At 44.6% G+C, this 17,781-nt stretch overlaps 1 protein-coding gene across 2 annotated transcripts in view; it reads left to right on the top strand.

Moving 5' to 3' along the window:
• Positions 1-17,781, top strand: part of LOC147659125 (plexin-A1-like) — a 589,684-nt gene that overhangs the window by 438,104 nt on the left and 133,799 nt on the right. For both annotated transcript variants that reach the window (XM_086951953.1, XM_086951952.1), the window contains exons 11-12: positions 10,033-10,129; positions 10,797-10,987. In XM_086951953.1, the coding sequence (XP_086808079.1) occupies positions 10,033-10,129; positions 10,797-10,987 (288 nt within the window). The remainder of the gene's footprint in view (positions 1-10,032; positions 10,130-10,796; positions 10,988-17,781) is intronic.

The raw sequence follows: 17,781 nt of genomic DNA, 5'->3' as shown, positions 1-17,781 counted from the left end.
GACAGAAATAGATCTGTCGGGTACAAAACAAAATAATGCATAGTCGATTTGATATCTTACCGCCAAAACGTATGTAAAAAAGAAAACTTAAGTGTTTTCACACATTATGAGATATCCCATTATATACTTGGCACACCGAACCCCTTAACTATAATGGCCGTTCTTGGCTGTGGCTGGCGAAGCTGCAGTATTCCACAATCTGCGGTCTATGTGTTGGGGCTGACTTTAGACTTTCCCTATACCTTTCTTTCAAATGGAGCCAATGTATAAAGCTCATGTGTGCCCGTGTTGGTCGTCTGCTGGCTGCACGCGCTGCCCCCTGCAGCTCTCTCTGCAGCACAGGGATATAAAGGACTAAATCATGGGCCCACTTCCATATGGAATGACTCTTTCGCTATAATTCCAAAGATGGACTCCATTTTGCCCAGCTGTTTTATGGTCCTAGACTTTCACATGGTCGCTAACATTCATGGGACATAAGGCAACAAATTAGTACAATTGTCAATATTTGTATAACAATGTGACAGCCATTCCTGGAGTAGCCCTGAAAGCCCCAGTAATGTATAGTAAAAAAACTAGAAATAAAATATATTCTAAGTGCCAACCTGATCAACTGTGAACCTCTGATAACGACATGTTAAATGCTAACATTTCACTGCAGAACTTGATAAAATGTTGATTTGGATTTGCGAGTCGCTTGTTGTTCACATCACCATTACTATCTTGTAAAACCACAGCTATCGGACGATGGATGGGTCTTGGCTCTTGTCCACAACTATTATCCAATGGTACCATAAATTCAATGCAAACAGGAAGACGCTGATTCGCTCCATTCGATACAGATGAAAATCCTTAGAAACAGCTGCCCGACCTTCGTTGCGAGAGCAAAATTTGACCGCAATGAGGGTATTTTGTATTGTTTGATGTGTCGTGAATTGATCCTCACCATGCATTTTGAAGAGCTCCCCAATCTTGTTCAGATACTAGATCTTTCCTTCTCAGCCGCAGGATTATAAACAGTTGGGTCCCTCCCTCCATCCTCAAGCGACTTATCGAGGCGCAGGGCCGCTAGATGTGAATACCGTCTTCGGACAGCTACAGGCTGGGATGTGTTGAGAAGATGCCGGGGTCCCAAATGAGACGTGTCAGAGAACAAATTGGAAATGCCAGTTTCACTTAGGGCGCCACGCTCGGCTCATCACAGCTAAATCTTGCTTCTGTTTCTTTCTTTCGTCTTTTACTTTTCTCATGCAGATTGATGGTCGTGAATTGTCTGCCTATTGCTCTCCCGCAAGGTTACAGCCTTAGTCGAGACAATACAATGTCGTCTTACAATAGGATCAATGATTGGTCGAAGGGCTCCATTTGAACTTCTAAAGCCCACTGGAACATATTCTAATACCCTGAGATTTCTTGTTGAAGGTCCAGTATTCAGCAGTCTTCACTCATCTTAGTTCGGACCCCCCGTGAAGGGCTTTGGACCAAGGCATCACACAAGAACTTCAGTCCTATCCAGCGTCATTGTGCTGGTTGAGGGTCTTAAGCCCTTCGGAAAGGCCTTCCTTACGGCGCGCCTACAGTTGACTTTCATTCGTCTCAAGAGTTTAAATTATTACCCGGTATGAACATTTTTAATGTGCTCTGGTGAGAGGAGGTGATTCACGTTTATCTAGTTATGGCGCACCCATTTCTGCATCATCCTACATCACAGAGCTTGGAAGGCTCTTCTAGAATAGCATTCTTGCCTTTGCTCCAGTGGTGGCATAAAATCCTAGAAATTATCGGACCGAAAACACCCCATAGACCTTGCGTTACAAATATGATAAATTTACTAAACCATGGATCCAGCTTTCATTGAACTATGTTCCAAGTACCCAGCTTTATGCCAAGAACTGAAGGGTTAGTGTCCCCCAGAAGCGAAGTTTAGCCCACCGGTTAAGGAGTTTCGCCATGTGAGATTTTGGAGGTTGACCTTCCAGCTTACTACTCCTCTACTTGGCATTCTCTTCTCTCTGGGGCAGAGTGTCTTCATAATCGCCACAAGAACCGTGCCATGCCTAGAGTGTGAGCACAACCTATACACTGTTATCAGAGTGACTATAGGACGACATCTCCGCACCCGTACAAAAAAAAAACGAACTAGTAGAAGATCTTTTCATTCAATGTCAGAGGTATTTTGCATTGCAGAAATAGAAAATACTTCAATTGACCGCAAAGCACGTAGACATCACTCTCATGCAAGAAACGCATTTGAAATCAGATAAAGTAAATAGAGTGGGTTGGTATGGCAGTTGCTATTCTGACCATTAACAACATCTCAGTCGAGCACCAGTAATGCGGTACACCGTGGTGTTGCGATCCGCTTCCATAATCAATTAGACCTTAAAAAATTAACCTGGAGGGATCCATATGACCACTATGTATTTGTCAAGATTAAGGTAGCAATTGACGTGCTGATCATTGGATCAGTATACGCACCCAACTTTTCAAGAGTCCCTTTTTACACAACCATTGATCTATCTCCGCATGGAATTCAGCAAAACCAGACCTAGAATCGTTGGGGACTGGAACTTCTCTCTTGCCCCCAGGAACAGGGCCCGCTGAGAGAAATAATTATTCCAACAGAGCATTATTAGAGGATGTTGTACAAAACCAAGCATTCATAGATACTTGGTGTCTTCTACCACAAAAAGAGCGGGATTACTCCTTTCTCTTGGGTGTCCATTGGTCTACCTCTAGAATTGTTTACTTTCTGACCTCAGGCTTGCTGTATTCCAAGATCCCGAATTATGAAATCCTAGACCAAGGAAGTCAAAGTCAATTTTATTTTTGTTGATTGGAACCATAAGTTTATTTATTTTGAAGGTTTTATATAACGCAAACAAGACCCTTACGGGTATCAGAGCGATTTACAAGGGCAGATATTTAAACAAAAGGAGCATTGAGAGACATAATTATGTCCTATACAAACCAATAAAATCAATACAAACAAACCAGTTTACACTTAAGAAAAGAATAATTAAATAGGTTCACAGAAAATGAAAACAATAACCTCTTTCAGGGGGCCAATATCATCATGTATTATCTTGTTCACATTGCATCCCATCTTGCAATATCTTTCATAAAACTGGATATACAGTGCAAATGTGACAGCGCAAGGTGTGCTAAAAAGCAAGGATGGCATGAAAGAGGGAAAGGGTAAACTCATTTCTAGGCAACAGTATCGCCCGTCTCCTCTTCTTCCATTGTCTTACACTTTCTTGTCCATAATATAGCCTTATAGCCTGCCGTAGAGGGCTATACCGGCTATTAAAGGCCCTCTCCAGCGTTAAAGGCCCGAGCTGAAGGCTATAAAGTGCAGATATGAGGAGACAAAATTTGCTAAAACTGGAAGAAAAAGATATCAAGCTAAAAATCATTTTCTCAACAACCCTCATACTGTAACATCTGCAATTAACATTTTATCTGATAATGGCCTGTCCCTAAAACCGGATATGTAGTGCAAACGTGACAGCGCAAGGTGCACTAAAAGTGCACAAGTGCATAAAAGAAAAACACGGAAAGGGTAAACTCGTTCTGGGTAGCAGTATTTCCCCATGTTCTCTTGCTCCACGGTGTTGCCTATTGTCTTCAGGGCTGGACTGGCCGTAGTGGGCACCAAGCATTTCCCTGGTGGGCCGGAGGGTTGGGTCCGGTTTTGTGCCCGTGTTGGCCGGTTTTGTCTCTGGGGGCCAGTTATCACCTGCAACCCACTATGAACCCATTTCAATAATCCAACGTGGATATCCTGGCTAAAATACTGGCCAATAGATTACGTAAAGTCATTCCCACACTGATGCATGACCTACAAGTAGTTTTTGTCTCAGACATTCTAGACACCATCTCCGAACACACTCTCGTTTATTACGGAAAGTAAATACTCCCTTGATCCTTTAACCGAGTGGAGTGTCTATTCAGGACCCTCGAAAGGTTTAACATGGGAGCTGACTACTTCACATTGAAGGTTATTTGGCCCTGTGACACCCCAATAGCACACGTGACCTGTGATGGGTTCTTATCAGATTCATTCCTGAAAAACTAGACCACTGCATCCCTTAAACACCTGGTGTCTCCTAGTACTGTTCAATTAGCCGAGGCCTTCAGACAGACTCTAACCATAACTGGAATTCAGACGTCAGCAGGAGTGAGGTTAAAGTTGTACTTTAACCAGATTATATTATTCGGACATTAATCAACTAGTCCCACTACACCACAAAAGAGTCAGTCGATCAGTAGACCATACAACTTTAGACGAGTCATGCGCAATCGTAAATACTTGGGAGTCCTGTTGAACACTGGGATTTAAGGATGAGGAAGTCGATAATTTCTCATTTACAGCGTTAAATAAAACTTGACTTTCAAAGATGGAAGCCATTAAACTTGACATTCTGGGGTTGAGTACAAGTAATCAAAATTATGATGACTGCCCCACGTATCGATTATGCCTTAGCACACGTTTACGGTTCCCTGGGACATGTTATGACAAATTGATCGTGAGGTTAAGCACTTTATTCTGGGATGGAGTCAGACCAAGAGTTAATCTTGAGTATACATGACTTCAGGGGGTCTTGGACTCTGCCTATTGAAACATGTGATGTCGCCAAACGCAGTGCACCACTCATCTTTTAAATACCTGGACAAAAATAAATTTGCTGGGAACTCGGCCGCACAGTCTGACCTCATCTCTAGATAAATACATAAAAATATGGGCCAACCCAATAGGACCCGTAACAGGTCTCTAGAACACCCTCATCGCGGAATTACACTCCAGTTCTACACTAAATGCCCTGCGTAGCTGCTGGCAAGTCAACTTCTGGCGGACATACCCAGATGCCGAATGGCCTGTACTGAAGGTCCTACAAGATGAGGAAATGAAGTTTCGAGGTTGTAGTTCACATAGTTCAAAATACTACAACAGTGGCACCCTTACTAGGCCTGGGTGGTAAATTCCGTTCCACTCGCAGAATTTGGGTAATTTCGCGTTTTGCAGAGAACGCGGAATTGCCAAAAATTCTGCGGCTTTGCAGACATTTTTGCTTGTTCGCGCTTTCAAAATGCGCGTTCGCAAGATATTTCCCTCCGAGCACGCAAACAGCGTTCGCAAACAGGAAAAAAGCATCGTGAACAGGCTGAACAAGCAATTCTGCGTGTTCGCGAAACTCCGCGTGCTTGCAGGGATTTTTTACCATTTCGGGGAGCTTTGCGTAGCGCGACTACGCCAATTCCACTCACCCCTAATCCTTATGTCTGGTCAAATCTGGACTCCGCTGCAATCCTCACTGTAGGAGTCTCGGTCAAGAGGAGGGTACCCTATGCTATATACTCTGGGCAGTCACTTTAATTGTACACTACTGGTCAGAGATGTGAGGCATAGAGAGATGCCACAGTCTTATACCTTTCACCCCAGAAAGCAAGGCCACACGTCCCCCCTGGCATCGGTGGACAGATACCTTGATCATGGCGGCTAAAATCTGTATACTGCGTAAGTGGAAACATCCATATACCCCCACACATAAGGAGCGTCTGACGGAAGTAACATTTTAGCCTCTTATAAGAGAAATCCATAAGGTTCAAGACTACTATACTAGGGAATGGATCACATCACGATACACCGCCTACAGAGCCGGCAGTAAACGAAGGATGACTCTCTACTGAGACGAACGCTGGCATGTACATCACTTCCTGAGAATCTATAGCTATGTAAATATTCAGCCTGAACCAATCTGCCTATGCTGCAGAAGTGAATGTGTTTATATGTCTCGCATCTCTCTTTTGCCAGCCCCTGGTGGTTGAAATTTTAAATCCATACCATTTGCTAGGTTTTGTTTAGGAGTGGGGGACTTTTTGTCGTTTAATTTTTTCCCCCAATCTTTTCAAATCTAAATGAGTTATACGCACCTTCTGTGTTGGAACATACTACCAATGAAACTAAAAGGTACATGTGTCACTCCCATGATACGTTTAATGGCTGTATTCCTTATGTAGACTCAAGCTCGTGCCCTTTTTTTGATTTTCTTTTGATATATATGAACATCCACGTGACTGCAATTTTCGTGTGAATGTTGTAAGTAAACAATAATTAAAAAGAAAAAATCGGAGTAGTGTTTGCAATAGGAACAATCCCTGCCAGGCACCGTGGGTAACCAGGTAGAGTTGAGTGGCATCCCCGTTGTTTTTGGACAAGTCTATCTGCAGGAGACTGGAAACCATTTTTGCCCCAACCCAAATCATGTTGTCCTTCCTATCTTCTTACCTCACCCGGAACTTCTGTGTGTTTGGTATTCCGACTGGCGCTCGCAGAGAACGTCTGGTAAGAGTTGGTAATGAACAACTACAGTGGGAGAAGAGTAGTTAATCCTGCCCTGTGTGCTTTTTCTGCTTTCTTCTGGTGACACTATCCATTTTGTGCTAGTGGTGCCTCTGTGGAATGTTGGTGCCCCCATTCTGTGTTGGTTAGTCAGCACGTCGGCTGTTATGACCACGCATGGATTATTGGGGCGACGTTCTGAATATTACCCAGGAGTCTTCACCACTCTATTCCAGCTCTTTGTCTTACCAGTGTCTTTCCTGTTTGCTTTGTCCTGATGTCCTTGACTAAAAGTCTTTTGACTACACAACATTCATGTATTGTGCATGCAAAGAAGGCGACAGCACCACACCTGGTAGTCCCCATCTGGGCCAGGGATTTGGTATAAATAGACTTGTGGCTTAGTGCCTACAAGGCCATCTCCGGAATAAGTAGTTGCTCTGAAGGGGTTAATGGAACCACTGAAAAGAGTTGGGACAGGCCAAAGTTCTTAAGAGGGAGAGAGACACCAGTGCCATTAAAAATGAGTCAATGACACAAAGCGTCAGAGGGGGGGAAGTGGAATCCATCTTGTTTTCAGCTTCCATTTTGTAACACTTGATATGAGCTTCCATAACCTCTAAAGACCTCATGGCCTACATGAAACTCGGAGTAACTGCAAGTCTTGAGAAATTAAAGGAAATCATGAGAGCATGGTGTGCACGTGACAAGTTGTTTTCTTAGCCGATTTCATAGGTCAGTGCCCATAGGTAGGTGTGTAATGTGGATTGAGGATTGGAGCAATGTTTGGAAATTCCCTCTGCTGGGTCTGCCCGATTGGCTGTGCTAGATGAAGCAAAATGTATCGAAGAAAACGTAAGTCATGCAAATGTCTGCGGGGTCCGGTGAGACAATCCAGAGATAGGCTGACTTCATGCCACTGCGTTATGTACAAATTTCACTTTGAACCTTACTGCACACTTGTTTTAGTCCTATTTAGGCGTCGACAATTCTTTGTAAAATATTGTTTGAAGTAACAAAGTCTGTTAAACATCTATTCAGAATATAGACTGCTAACATTTCAACCTTAAATAAAACACCCCTTACTAAAAGGGCAGACTATTTTATATTCTTATTTCCAGCCAAACTCAAAAGTTTGAATTTGATTTTTCATAGGGTCTATATTTTCAATCTGGACACTCTTGATGACAACAGCTTCCAGTTCCCACTTCCTACACCACTTCCCAGCTGATCTGCTTTCTGGCTCTTTTGTTATCCCTACGGCTTCATAATTCTGCTATTCCGCTGTTCTTTTAGGTGCTCAGTCGCCTGCCTCCAGTGCCAGTCTTCAGTTGACCCGTCTCTTACACTGCTGAGTAGTATCAGCAGTTCATTGTTATGCCCGGCTTGACAGCACAACTATGTGAGCATCACTAGAGAAGGGCTTCAGCTCTGCCCACATGTTGGGAGCCAGGAGTACATGTTCTGCTTTTACAGATGTTGTGTGCTTCCACAAAGAAGTTCTTTCCTTTCTCACAGATATGATTATTTTGTTTATCCAGTTGCCCGAGCGTGAACTTTCAGGGTCACACATATGACATTGTAATGCTATTGAAGTGCCTTAGATAACTAGATAATTTTTAGTTTTTCTCGAGCAGATTGGAGAGCAGTCAATAACGTACAAGGGTTTTTAGGTCTGGCTTAAAAAAGTGCAACTTTCACCTGACCTTTTGACCTACACCAAAATCATTCTACAGTTCCTTGCTTCCACACAAATATATATTTATTCACATGCTATTTACTTGTACTGCTTCTCATTACCATACAACATTTTTTGAATGCCAGACCTTTTGACATTACCAATGCTTATTATTCTTCAGTCGGCAGAAAATGCACTTAGAAGCTAAAATCCAATACGACTGACTCTAAAGGTAACCTTCGAGAGTAGGCGAGAGCTTGTCTCAGAACCTCATCATGGCTTTGAGTCCATTAAGGGGAGAAGAGATAACGGGTTCCTAGACTCTGCGGCTGTAGTGATGGACGCCGCGGCTCCCAAACCAACCAGAGAGGGCAATGAATTCACCCTCATATCGCTGCCTGGGTGCCTGTCTTTCTCAAGAGAAGCAAGCGGGCGCTTTCTCTGAAGGAGGTCACTACATGTCAGGGTAAGTTCTGACTGTCTCCCCTGTTTCCCTATTGATTACCCCTCCCATGCTCATGACGAGCTGAGCTCGTCATGAGCCATGGTGCTCCAGTGCTCATGACGAGCTCAGCTCGTCATGAGCCGTGGAACGCTCCGGTGCGGGGAGAATTCCCCCGCTGTGCCGAACGTTCCACGGAGCCAATGCACCTGTGACGAGCTGAGCTCGTCATGAGCACAGGAGCACTGTAGCTCATAACGAGCTCAGCTCGTCATGAGCATGCGGGCGCTGTGCGCGCCCCCTCCCCCCAGCACAGCAGGGGAATAACCCCTGCAGCGAAGGGGTTAACCCTCAGGCCCGGCGGAGCACTCCCCGCATGAGTATTGATAATGCCTTACCAGGGTTTGAGTGACGAGGGGCAGCCAAATCTTCTCTTCTCACCCCTTCCCTCAGTGACCTATTGTGGTGTCTTAAAGGTGCTTTTAAATTTGAGGAAAATGCTCCAATCAACTAATGACCGTCTTATTTTTTAATTGCTCTTATTTTTATCTTTCTAGGGTTCAGAATTGAAAACGTAGGTGGAACCCCTGCTTAGAACCATTGCTAATGGATTTCTGTTGCATTCTGGGTAGTGTGATGTCATAGCCAGGGCCCCAAAGCTTGCAAGCGCTTTGTCCATGAAGTTATGGGGGTGGTGTTGCGGGCTGCAGGAAGGAAAGACTCGTCATAGTTAAACTACCTGCATAACTCTAAGATCTAGCCATGATTCCATCACTCACCCAAGGTGTATTGGAAAAGCGTTCAAAATGGCACCACACACTGACGGGGACTGCTTCTGTGTTTTGAACAAGATACGTAAAGGAATGGCATTTTTATTTATTTTTGTAAACATTTGGTCATTTTAACCTGCCACCTTATCTGGCACGGATTATTTTTTGCACTGTGACAATTGTATTTTTGTTAGTAGTTTTTGTCTTAACTTATTTATCATACCAGTCCTCTTGAATCAAAGGTTTCCACCTTCTCTCCAGAAAAGTTAAGACTTTTTGCTAAAATCCTTCTTTTTCAGGTATGGATCAATGTTCACACTCTCACTCGTTGAAAGTCAGATTTGATGCAAATGTTACGTTGGGGCGAATGCTGGTGGTGGTAGGGGACGTTGGGGGTGGGGAGGCTGAACTTTTCTCCTATCTACATCCTTGACAAGATACAGATTTTATCCATGTTATGTAATAGTTTTGCAGCGGGAATCTTTCTGGATTCACTATGCTGTGCATTATTCCGCCGTCTAGTGGTTGGGTCCGGACTTGGTAATACAAACATCAACTGCACAACATGCGCACTATGACACATCTAAATTAGCCTGGATGTCTTTTTTTTGATCATGTATGGCACATCTCAGTAATCCAGGCTGTTTCTTTTCGGTACTTGTGGTACGCACACAGTTGCGCACCTCTGTAAGCCGGTTTCTTTTTTGTCCATTGCTTATTAGTACGTGCGAGTCCTTTTATGTCCGAGTGGTATTCCTACATGTGAGTAAGCCCAGTTCTGTCCTTGTCTTTGCAGTACTCGTATGACGGTGATGACATCAGCGACCTCCCGGTGAACCTGTCGGTGGTATGGAATGGGAACTTCGTCATCGACAACCCCCAGAACATCCAAGGTATGTGGTTTGCGTGTTGGTCCTGCGTTGTTTCCTGCACTTCAGCGGAACATGGGTGGCATGTGCATAGAACAAGTTGTGGACATGTTCATGTACCTTACTTTAATTTGACTTACTCTAGGTTTGCTGCCAGTGCCTGGCATATACCGGATTTGCAGATGGCGCACATGGCTAATGCACACCTCACTCCTTTGCATGGATTTAACACACGCTATGTGCACAGATAACATGCATTTAACATGTGGCAGAACCCTGCTTCCTACACGTACTGCAAGCCTTTATTTCATTCTGCACACACCGGTAATGTACATCTAACTCTAGATTAGTGAGTGGAATTAATCTGCTCACACACACCTGCTCATCACGTACTGCACACAGCACCCTTCACGTGCCCTGCACAACTTTGCTCGCAGGGTTGTTTCACATGCACATTTTGGTGGAAGAAATTATTTTCCAACTTCAACAACACAAGCACTAGGGACCCCGATGAGCTTGTGCATGGCCAGGTCTGTGAGACTGCGCATGTCCTGGTCTGTGCTCTCAGTGCACTTACGCATCCATGATGCCTTCTGGGGGGGTGTAGTTCGATGTGTTCAGTTCCCCTGGCATGGTGGACTCCCCTCCCTCCAGCAGGTCTGGCTGACCAGTCACCTTCTTTCCCCGCCAGCTCACCTGTACAAGTGCTCAGCGATGCGCAGCAGCTGCGGCCTGTGCCTGAAGGCGGACCCCCACTTTGAATGTGGCTGGTGCGTGACGGAGAAGAAGTGCACTCTACGTCAGCACTGCCCGTCCAACGACAACAGCTGGATGCATGCCAGCTATGGCAACAGCCGCTGCACGGACCCCAAGATCCTCAAGGTAAGCGGGGCGTCATGAGGGGAGGGGTTCGGGTGGTCTGGGTACTTGTGCTTGGGCACAAGCCTACGTGTGCACGATCAGGCAAGCTTGTGTGTGGGGTTGTTCACTAGCATACAAGAGGGATTGTTTGCAAGAGAACCATCCGTGACTGAATGTGCACAGCCTGCTTGTGTGTTCATTAGCATATGAGGATTGGTCACAAGAGCACTGCCCGTGACTGAATGTGCCAGCCAGTGTGTGTTTACTAGCATATGAGAAGGATTGTTCATAAGAGCACTATCCGTGCCTGTGCACAGCATGGGTGTGTTCATTAGCACAAAAGGGATTGTTCACAAGAGCACTATCCTTGACTGAATGTGCCTGCCAGTGTGTGTGATCACTAGCAGATGGGAGGGATTGTTCACAAGAGCACTATCCGTGACTGTGCACAGCCTGAGTGTGTTCATTAGCACGAGAGGGATTGTTCGCAAGAGCACTATTCTTGACTGAATGTGCCAGCCAGTGTGTGTGTTCACTAGCATATGAGAAGGATTGCTCACAAGAGCACTATATATGACTGTGCACAGTCAGTGTGTGTGTGTGTGTGTGTGTGTGTTCACTAGCACGTGAGGGATTGATCACAAGAGCACTATTCTTGACTGAATGTGCACAGTCAGTGTGTGTTCACTAGCACGTAAGAGGGATTGTTCGCAAGAGCACTATTCTTGACTGAATGTGCCAGCCAGTGTGTGTGTGTTCAGTAGCACGTGAGAGGTATTGTTCACAAGAGCACTATTCTTGACTGAATGTGCACAGTCAGTGTGTGTGTGTGTGTGTGTGTGTGTGTGTGTGTTCACTAGCATGTGAGAGGGATTGTTGGCAAGAGCACTATCTGTGACTGTGCACAGCCTGAGCGTGTTAACTAGCATATGAGAGGGATTGTTCACACGAGCACTATCCGTGACTGTGCACAGCCTGAGTGTGTTCATTAGCACGTGAGAGGGATTGTTTGCAAGAGCACTATTCTTGACTGAATGTGCACAGTCAGTGTATGTGTTCATTAGCATATGAGCAGGATTGTTCACAAGAGCACTATCCATGACTGAATGTGCACAGCCTGCGTGTTCACTAGCATGTGGATTGTTCACAAGTGCACTCACTATCGTGGCTGAATTTGCACATCCTGCGTGTTCACTAGCATATGAGAAGGATTGCTCACAAGAGCCCTATCTGTGCATGAAAGCAAACCTAGTTGCTCGTGACCCTACATAGTTATGTTGTGTGTACTAAAAGCATAGGCACTGTCTTGTTTTCCGTCATAAAAATGGTTGATGGTGAAGCGGAACTAATCCGAGCGTGAAAGCCACACAGATGCCATCTGAAAGATGTCTGTGCCCCTGGATTCCAAAATAAAAGTTGTCTACCTATTACTAAAGCATGTACTTGAGAACACTATAGTAAGGTGCATCCCTCCAATCAGGATGGGATTTCCATAAAGACCAAATAAAGCCATAAAATGTCCCTGAAAGGCCTTTTGCATTTGAAGATTGTTGTTGGTGGCCTGTTTCTCAGTCTGTTTTGTTGCTCATCTTTAAGGACATCATTGTGAGCGGAGACCCCTTCTGCCCCTCCAGGGTCTTCTGTTCTCATGCCTCTGACTGCTTCCTTGACCTTCTCTTAATAAGCCCGCGTATATTCATGTAAACATGCCTGGTGGGCTCGCCTCTGATTGCATCAGCTGAGATGGGGGCTGGGTCTCTCTGAAAGGATGTGTGTACCAAAGGATTGTGCCCAGGCCCCCCTGGACAGGGGGCTATGAGTAGGGGTGGGCAGAATTTGCGTAATCGCATTACGCATATCTCCGCGAAACGGTAAAAAATCTCTGCGAACACATAAATTCCACGAACACGCGGAATGGCTTGCGCGATGCTTTTTTACTGTCCGCAATCGCGGTTTGCGTGCTTGGTGTGAAATATCTTGCGGACACGCATTTTGAGAACGCACACAAGCAACAAATTTTGCGAAGTCGCGGAAGAAAGAATTTTTGGCAATTTCGCATTCTCCGCATAACGCAAAATTCCGCAAATTCCACCAGCGGAACGGAATTATCCGCCCAGGCCTAGCTATGAGTTATAGGACCTGAAACTGAGCCACATGCTCGCTGTAACTGACAGCCTCTTGGCCTCGATAGGGAGTGGATATTGGGCACCCACCCCTCCATGGTCTTCCATATCCCTCCCCGAAACTGCTTTCTTCGAAGGCGACACCATTTCACTATTCTCCTTGTTGAACTCTCGGGACAGTTCTATTACAAATATTTGCAGTGCACACATCTCAATAGTTTTTCTTGCTGCAATGTTTAGCAGTTCATAGAATGACGTGGCCACCGCCCTTGTGGCTAGGCCCTGACGTTAAACGTAGTGATTATAGGGGTCTGTTGGGGTGCTTCCCAGGAGGTGATCCGTACTGCTTATTTTTCAGATACCGCCATCCTTCCCTAAGAACCACACGAGAACCTGAAATCTTTCCTACACCATTACTGCGTGTTGACCCTGTCTTGTTTATTGGGGGGGGGGGGGTATAGATTTACAGTCAACATTGAGTCATATTGACTCAATTGCCCTTTAACAAAAACCTCACATTTGGTTATAGAAAAGTAACTTGTTCCGGTAATTCAGTTTCTCGTATGGTGAGACGGGACCAGGATTTTTTCCATAGTCATTGGTAGCCATTTCTATAGCTCCTTTCAGACTAACCAGCTCTTCCAGGTTTGTAAAGCGCCTAAATTCCCTTTTCAAGAGCTTGCAAAAATGTCAGAGATATGAAATGCTTTATTTCCTTTAAGGTTTCTTTCTGAGGGATTTCTTCTATGCATTTGCCTTTTAAAAACACTGCCTAATCCCCTGCCCATCAAAAGCCAGTTTCTTGTTGACAGAATTTGCACCCCAGCCTCCCGGTTAGACTTTCCTTCCCTACTAACCATCGTCTCGCTGATTCTGGATACTCTGCGAGCACCAGCGTGGTGCTGTAGATCAGCTGCACGCCAGGACCAATTCTAAATAATTAACTTCTTTACAATAGCCCCTCAGCACTTCCACGTTAATTGACTATTGCGTTATCAGTGATTTAAATGAATTGATGTAAACATGGCTGCAGGTCTTTCAGTGAAGACGCGGAAGAACCGGATCATATTTACGCTGCGGAATAGATTGAGTTGGTAATTAAAAGCATCAGGAACAGCCCCAGCAAAAGAATTCCAAACAAAAAGGCTTTGAGTCACAAGAAAATCGTGAATATTATGACTTTCTATTGAAACTAAAGAACACTTCGTTTTTTTATATCTTTGTTATGTTATGGAATTTGTAGAGCGCCTGGTTACTCCATTGGGCTGCCGCGTGCTAGATTCCAACGCAAGTGACCCCAAGAACCTGCCCTATACCATCTCATGAATTAGATTTGTCCAAAAAAACAGGTCTTAAGTGTTTTTCTAAAACTTGACTATAAAAGGCTCCATTCTTGGGCCAGGTGGGAGTGAATTCCAGAGCTTAGAGGCCAAGAAGCTAAAGGAGCTACCTCCCATCCGTGCTCTGTTTATTTTCGGGATCACAGTCAAAGCGTTCCCTGAAGGAATCAGACACCTATTAGGGTGATACGGTTTGATCAAAGGAAAGAGGTAAAGAGGACCTTTCTGATTCAGGATTTTATGATGGAAACAGAGTTGTTTGAAAGATCTTTTTTCCTTAGTAGGAAGCCAACAAAGCTTTACAAGAGTTGTGCCGGTGGAGGTATATGTAGAGATGCTCAACAGCCTCCGAGCTGGAGCATTCTGCACCCTTTGGAGCATTCTCTCCCTGCCCTGGGACGTCTCAAGGTAGAGTGCATTGCAGCAGTCCAGTCTAGACACCAAAAGAGCCTGGTCTACGGTCTTCCTTGAAGATTCGGGAAGGTGCCCAAGATCTTACGACGTACTATCCTTGATACGTATGTTGTAAAGCGCTCCGATACCCTCTGGTCTGGCCAGCGCTATATAAAACTCTGTAATACATAAATCAATTAAATCCACATGATAAATTGCCTTTGTGTGAATTGAATCCGACTTGTGCATATGCTGCGTTTGTCACCGTATTCACCAGTATAGGCACAGGTTTGTTTTCAACCAGTATGTATGCTCAAATTATCAGAATCATTGCACCATGCTTGTTGACAGAGTATTTTTTGCCTCTTAAATTAACTGCAGCATTGCAGTAAGAGATTGTGCTTAATTTCTGCTGGTGCTTGCTACTGGCAGTTATTTCTGGCAGTGTGCCACATGATGGCACTGTCCCTCTATTTTTTAGTAGAGCTCACCAGCAAAGTGTTAAATATACTTTAAAAAATAAAGCCAGCGGGTCCAGGCCATCTTTATAGCTGGATTAGTCCAAAATGTCACACTTTTATAGAGTGATGGTTTGTATTTGGTACTGCTGGCAGGGACAATGGGTGCTGCCAACCATGGCCATCTGAGAAATACCTTGAGCCGTGCCACTTATATGTTAGCAGATGAAGCACTGGTAGGAGGTATCTACATGCTCTGCAAAGCAATGCAACTTTGAAAACAAGACAATTTTTGGTTCTCCCCCAGACTGTTGAAGGACGAAAGCCCCCACTCAATGAGACTCCAGGTCACATCCCCTTCATTTGAGTTGAAGAGCAGGTGTCAACATGTGAATACTTGCTTTGAGACCTCTTCATAGCTTGCTATTTAGCCCACCATAGTGCACCCCCTCTGGACAGCCAGCCTCGCTCTCCAAAATTATTCACTAAAACCTGACTCGATGCCTCAAACCTCTTATCATAGCTGTGCTTGTAATTGGCGACCTAACTTACTTTAGCTTGGATTTCACGGACCTGTACTTAATAGCATATGAGGTACTGTCCTATGGACACAAGTCCCCGTTCATGAAAGTTCACGTCGGGTAGTCCCATGTTTCACTATTCTGTTGCATTGTGCTACGTTGTTGTTCGCCTTCCTGTATAATACGGGGCCCTTCTCTAGCTTGCTAAAGTGAGTGTTGATGTCAACTTAAATTTTTTCAGCGTGCATCTTTACTGGATTCACATGCTGTGCATTATTCCGCGATCTAGAGGTTGGATCCAGAATTGTTGTATTTCGGTTCATTTTTTTTTCTCCTCTTGGTGGGCGTCTCAGGGTATGGGAGATTCCTGTGCCTGCTCTAGAACAATTGACTCCAGGATGTCACCTTGGCCGCAGTCGCCAAATCAGGATTCCAGAGCACGGCATGGCATAGTTAACTGTAGTGATGCATATAATACATGGCGGATATGAAGACTCACAGATATCATCCTTGCTGTCACTCCTTCCCCTTGAAATAGTTGAGTTTTCACTCTGTTGTAAATTGATCAGCAGCTGTACTATCCTTGTATCTTCCGCTGCCACCTGGTTACTTTGATTTCAGATCCCGGAAGGCTTGGAAAGTTCCTGTTGCCCCTGATCCAGTGGAGTAACAATAGCCCCCGCGATGTGAGGGGCCAAGCTCTTGGTGGCCCCTTCTGACACTGTGCACACGTGGTGGATAGGCTGGCTTTAAAGCTCCTGACTGTATCCGGAGCATGGGAGGCCCCTTCTGTGAACTAGGGGGGCGCATCCTCCAGTTTTGTTTCGCCACTGCCCTCCCTGATCGTGCTTCCCTGATGCACCAAGAAACCAGCAATTTGGGGCAAGATACATTTTGGCCCAGATGAGGTTTTAAAGGTAGTCTAATGGGAAAACGATACACACACGTCAAATACCAAATGTAAAATTTTGGAAATAGCCTTGCGGAAATAGGGAATACCATGCTCCCAGCATTTAAAATGCACTTCAATTGACAGAATTGTCTCAGGTGTTTCTTTGACTTGCTATTGTGCTTGGTCGCACATTAGGAATCTGTACAGTGCAATAAATGGCATGGCTAGAAATATTTTAAAAAAAAATAAAAATCAAGGAGACCTCTCTGTCCTCATGGAAGTTGTTAAACAGAGAGTACTTTATATTATATCATTTGTGTTGTATTATTTTAAGTCTGAATTTTGATAGCACTGCTGTCAAATTGACGATTTGCTGACAATATATAGAGATTGGACTTCGGATCTCTGTCTCTTGGACCTCTGTCGATCATTGGCTTTATTCGATCAGTCTCTTTCATCCACTGGCTTGAGACTTTGAAACTTGCGTCTTGGCTCATACCCGTGTAGTATTAGGTGTATTGTTTCACCTTTACTTGAGTCCTTGCACCTAAATACATGAACAACTACTTTCCAACATCTGCTCTGCTTGGCTCCTTCCTTTGTGTCTTACACTCAAGTGCTAATGATGCATGCATTAGATCATCATACCAATATCTTTTGGCTTTGCCAGTTTTTGGGGACTTGTTAGGTACCTATGCATGATTCTGTGTGTGTTTGTGTCTTTCTCTCTCTCCATGGGAGTGTTTAGGACAAGACCTGTCTATCCGCTGCTAAAGCAGTCTCCTGTGTGAAAGTGCTGGGTGGTGATGAAGACTGATACATTTTAGGCAATCCTAAATAAGAGCCTGCATTTAGCCATCGAGTGTTGTCGACAAGTACCCGTTTTATACAGCTTTAATATTTGTGATACTCCTGCATTGCAAATCATTTTCTTTATATATTATAATAATGGAGGCATATTTGTCCCAACTGTACCCTCCCTTCGCCTTGTCTTCATCAGCTGCTCACTGTGTCTTCCTCTCAGTTTGAGAGTGGGTATTATAGTGAGCTCCCAAACTGTCTATTGTACACGCTCAGTGTCTGAACGC

Source organism: Lissotriton vulgaris, unplaced genomic scaffold (assembly GCF_964263255.1).
Source record: "Lissotriton vulgaris unplaced genomic scaffold, aLisVul1.2 SCAFFOLD_442, whole genome shotgun sequence".
Classification (NCBI taxonomy): domain Eukaryota; kingdom Metazoa; phylum Chordata; class Amphibia; order Caudata; family Salamandridae; genus Lissotriton; species Lissotriton vulgaris.
The sequence above is the reverse complement of the archived record's forward strand: the minus strand, read 5'-3'. Positions and strand labels throughout refer to the sequence as shown.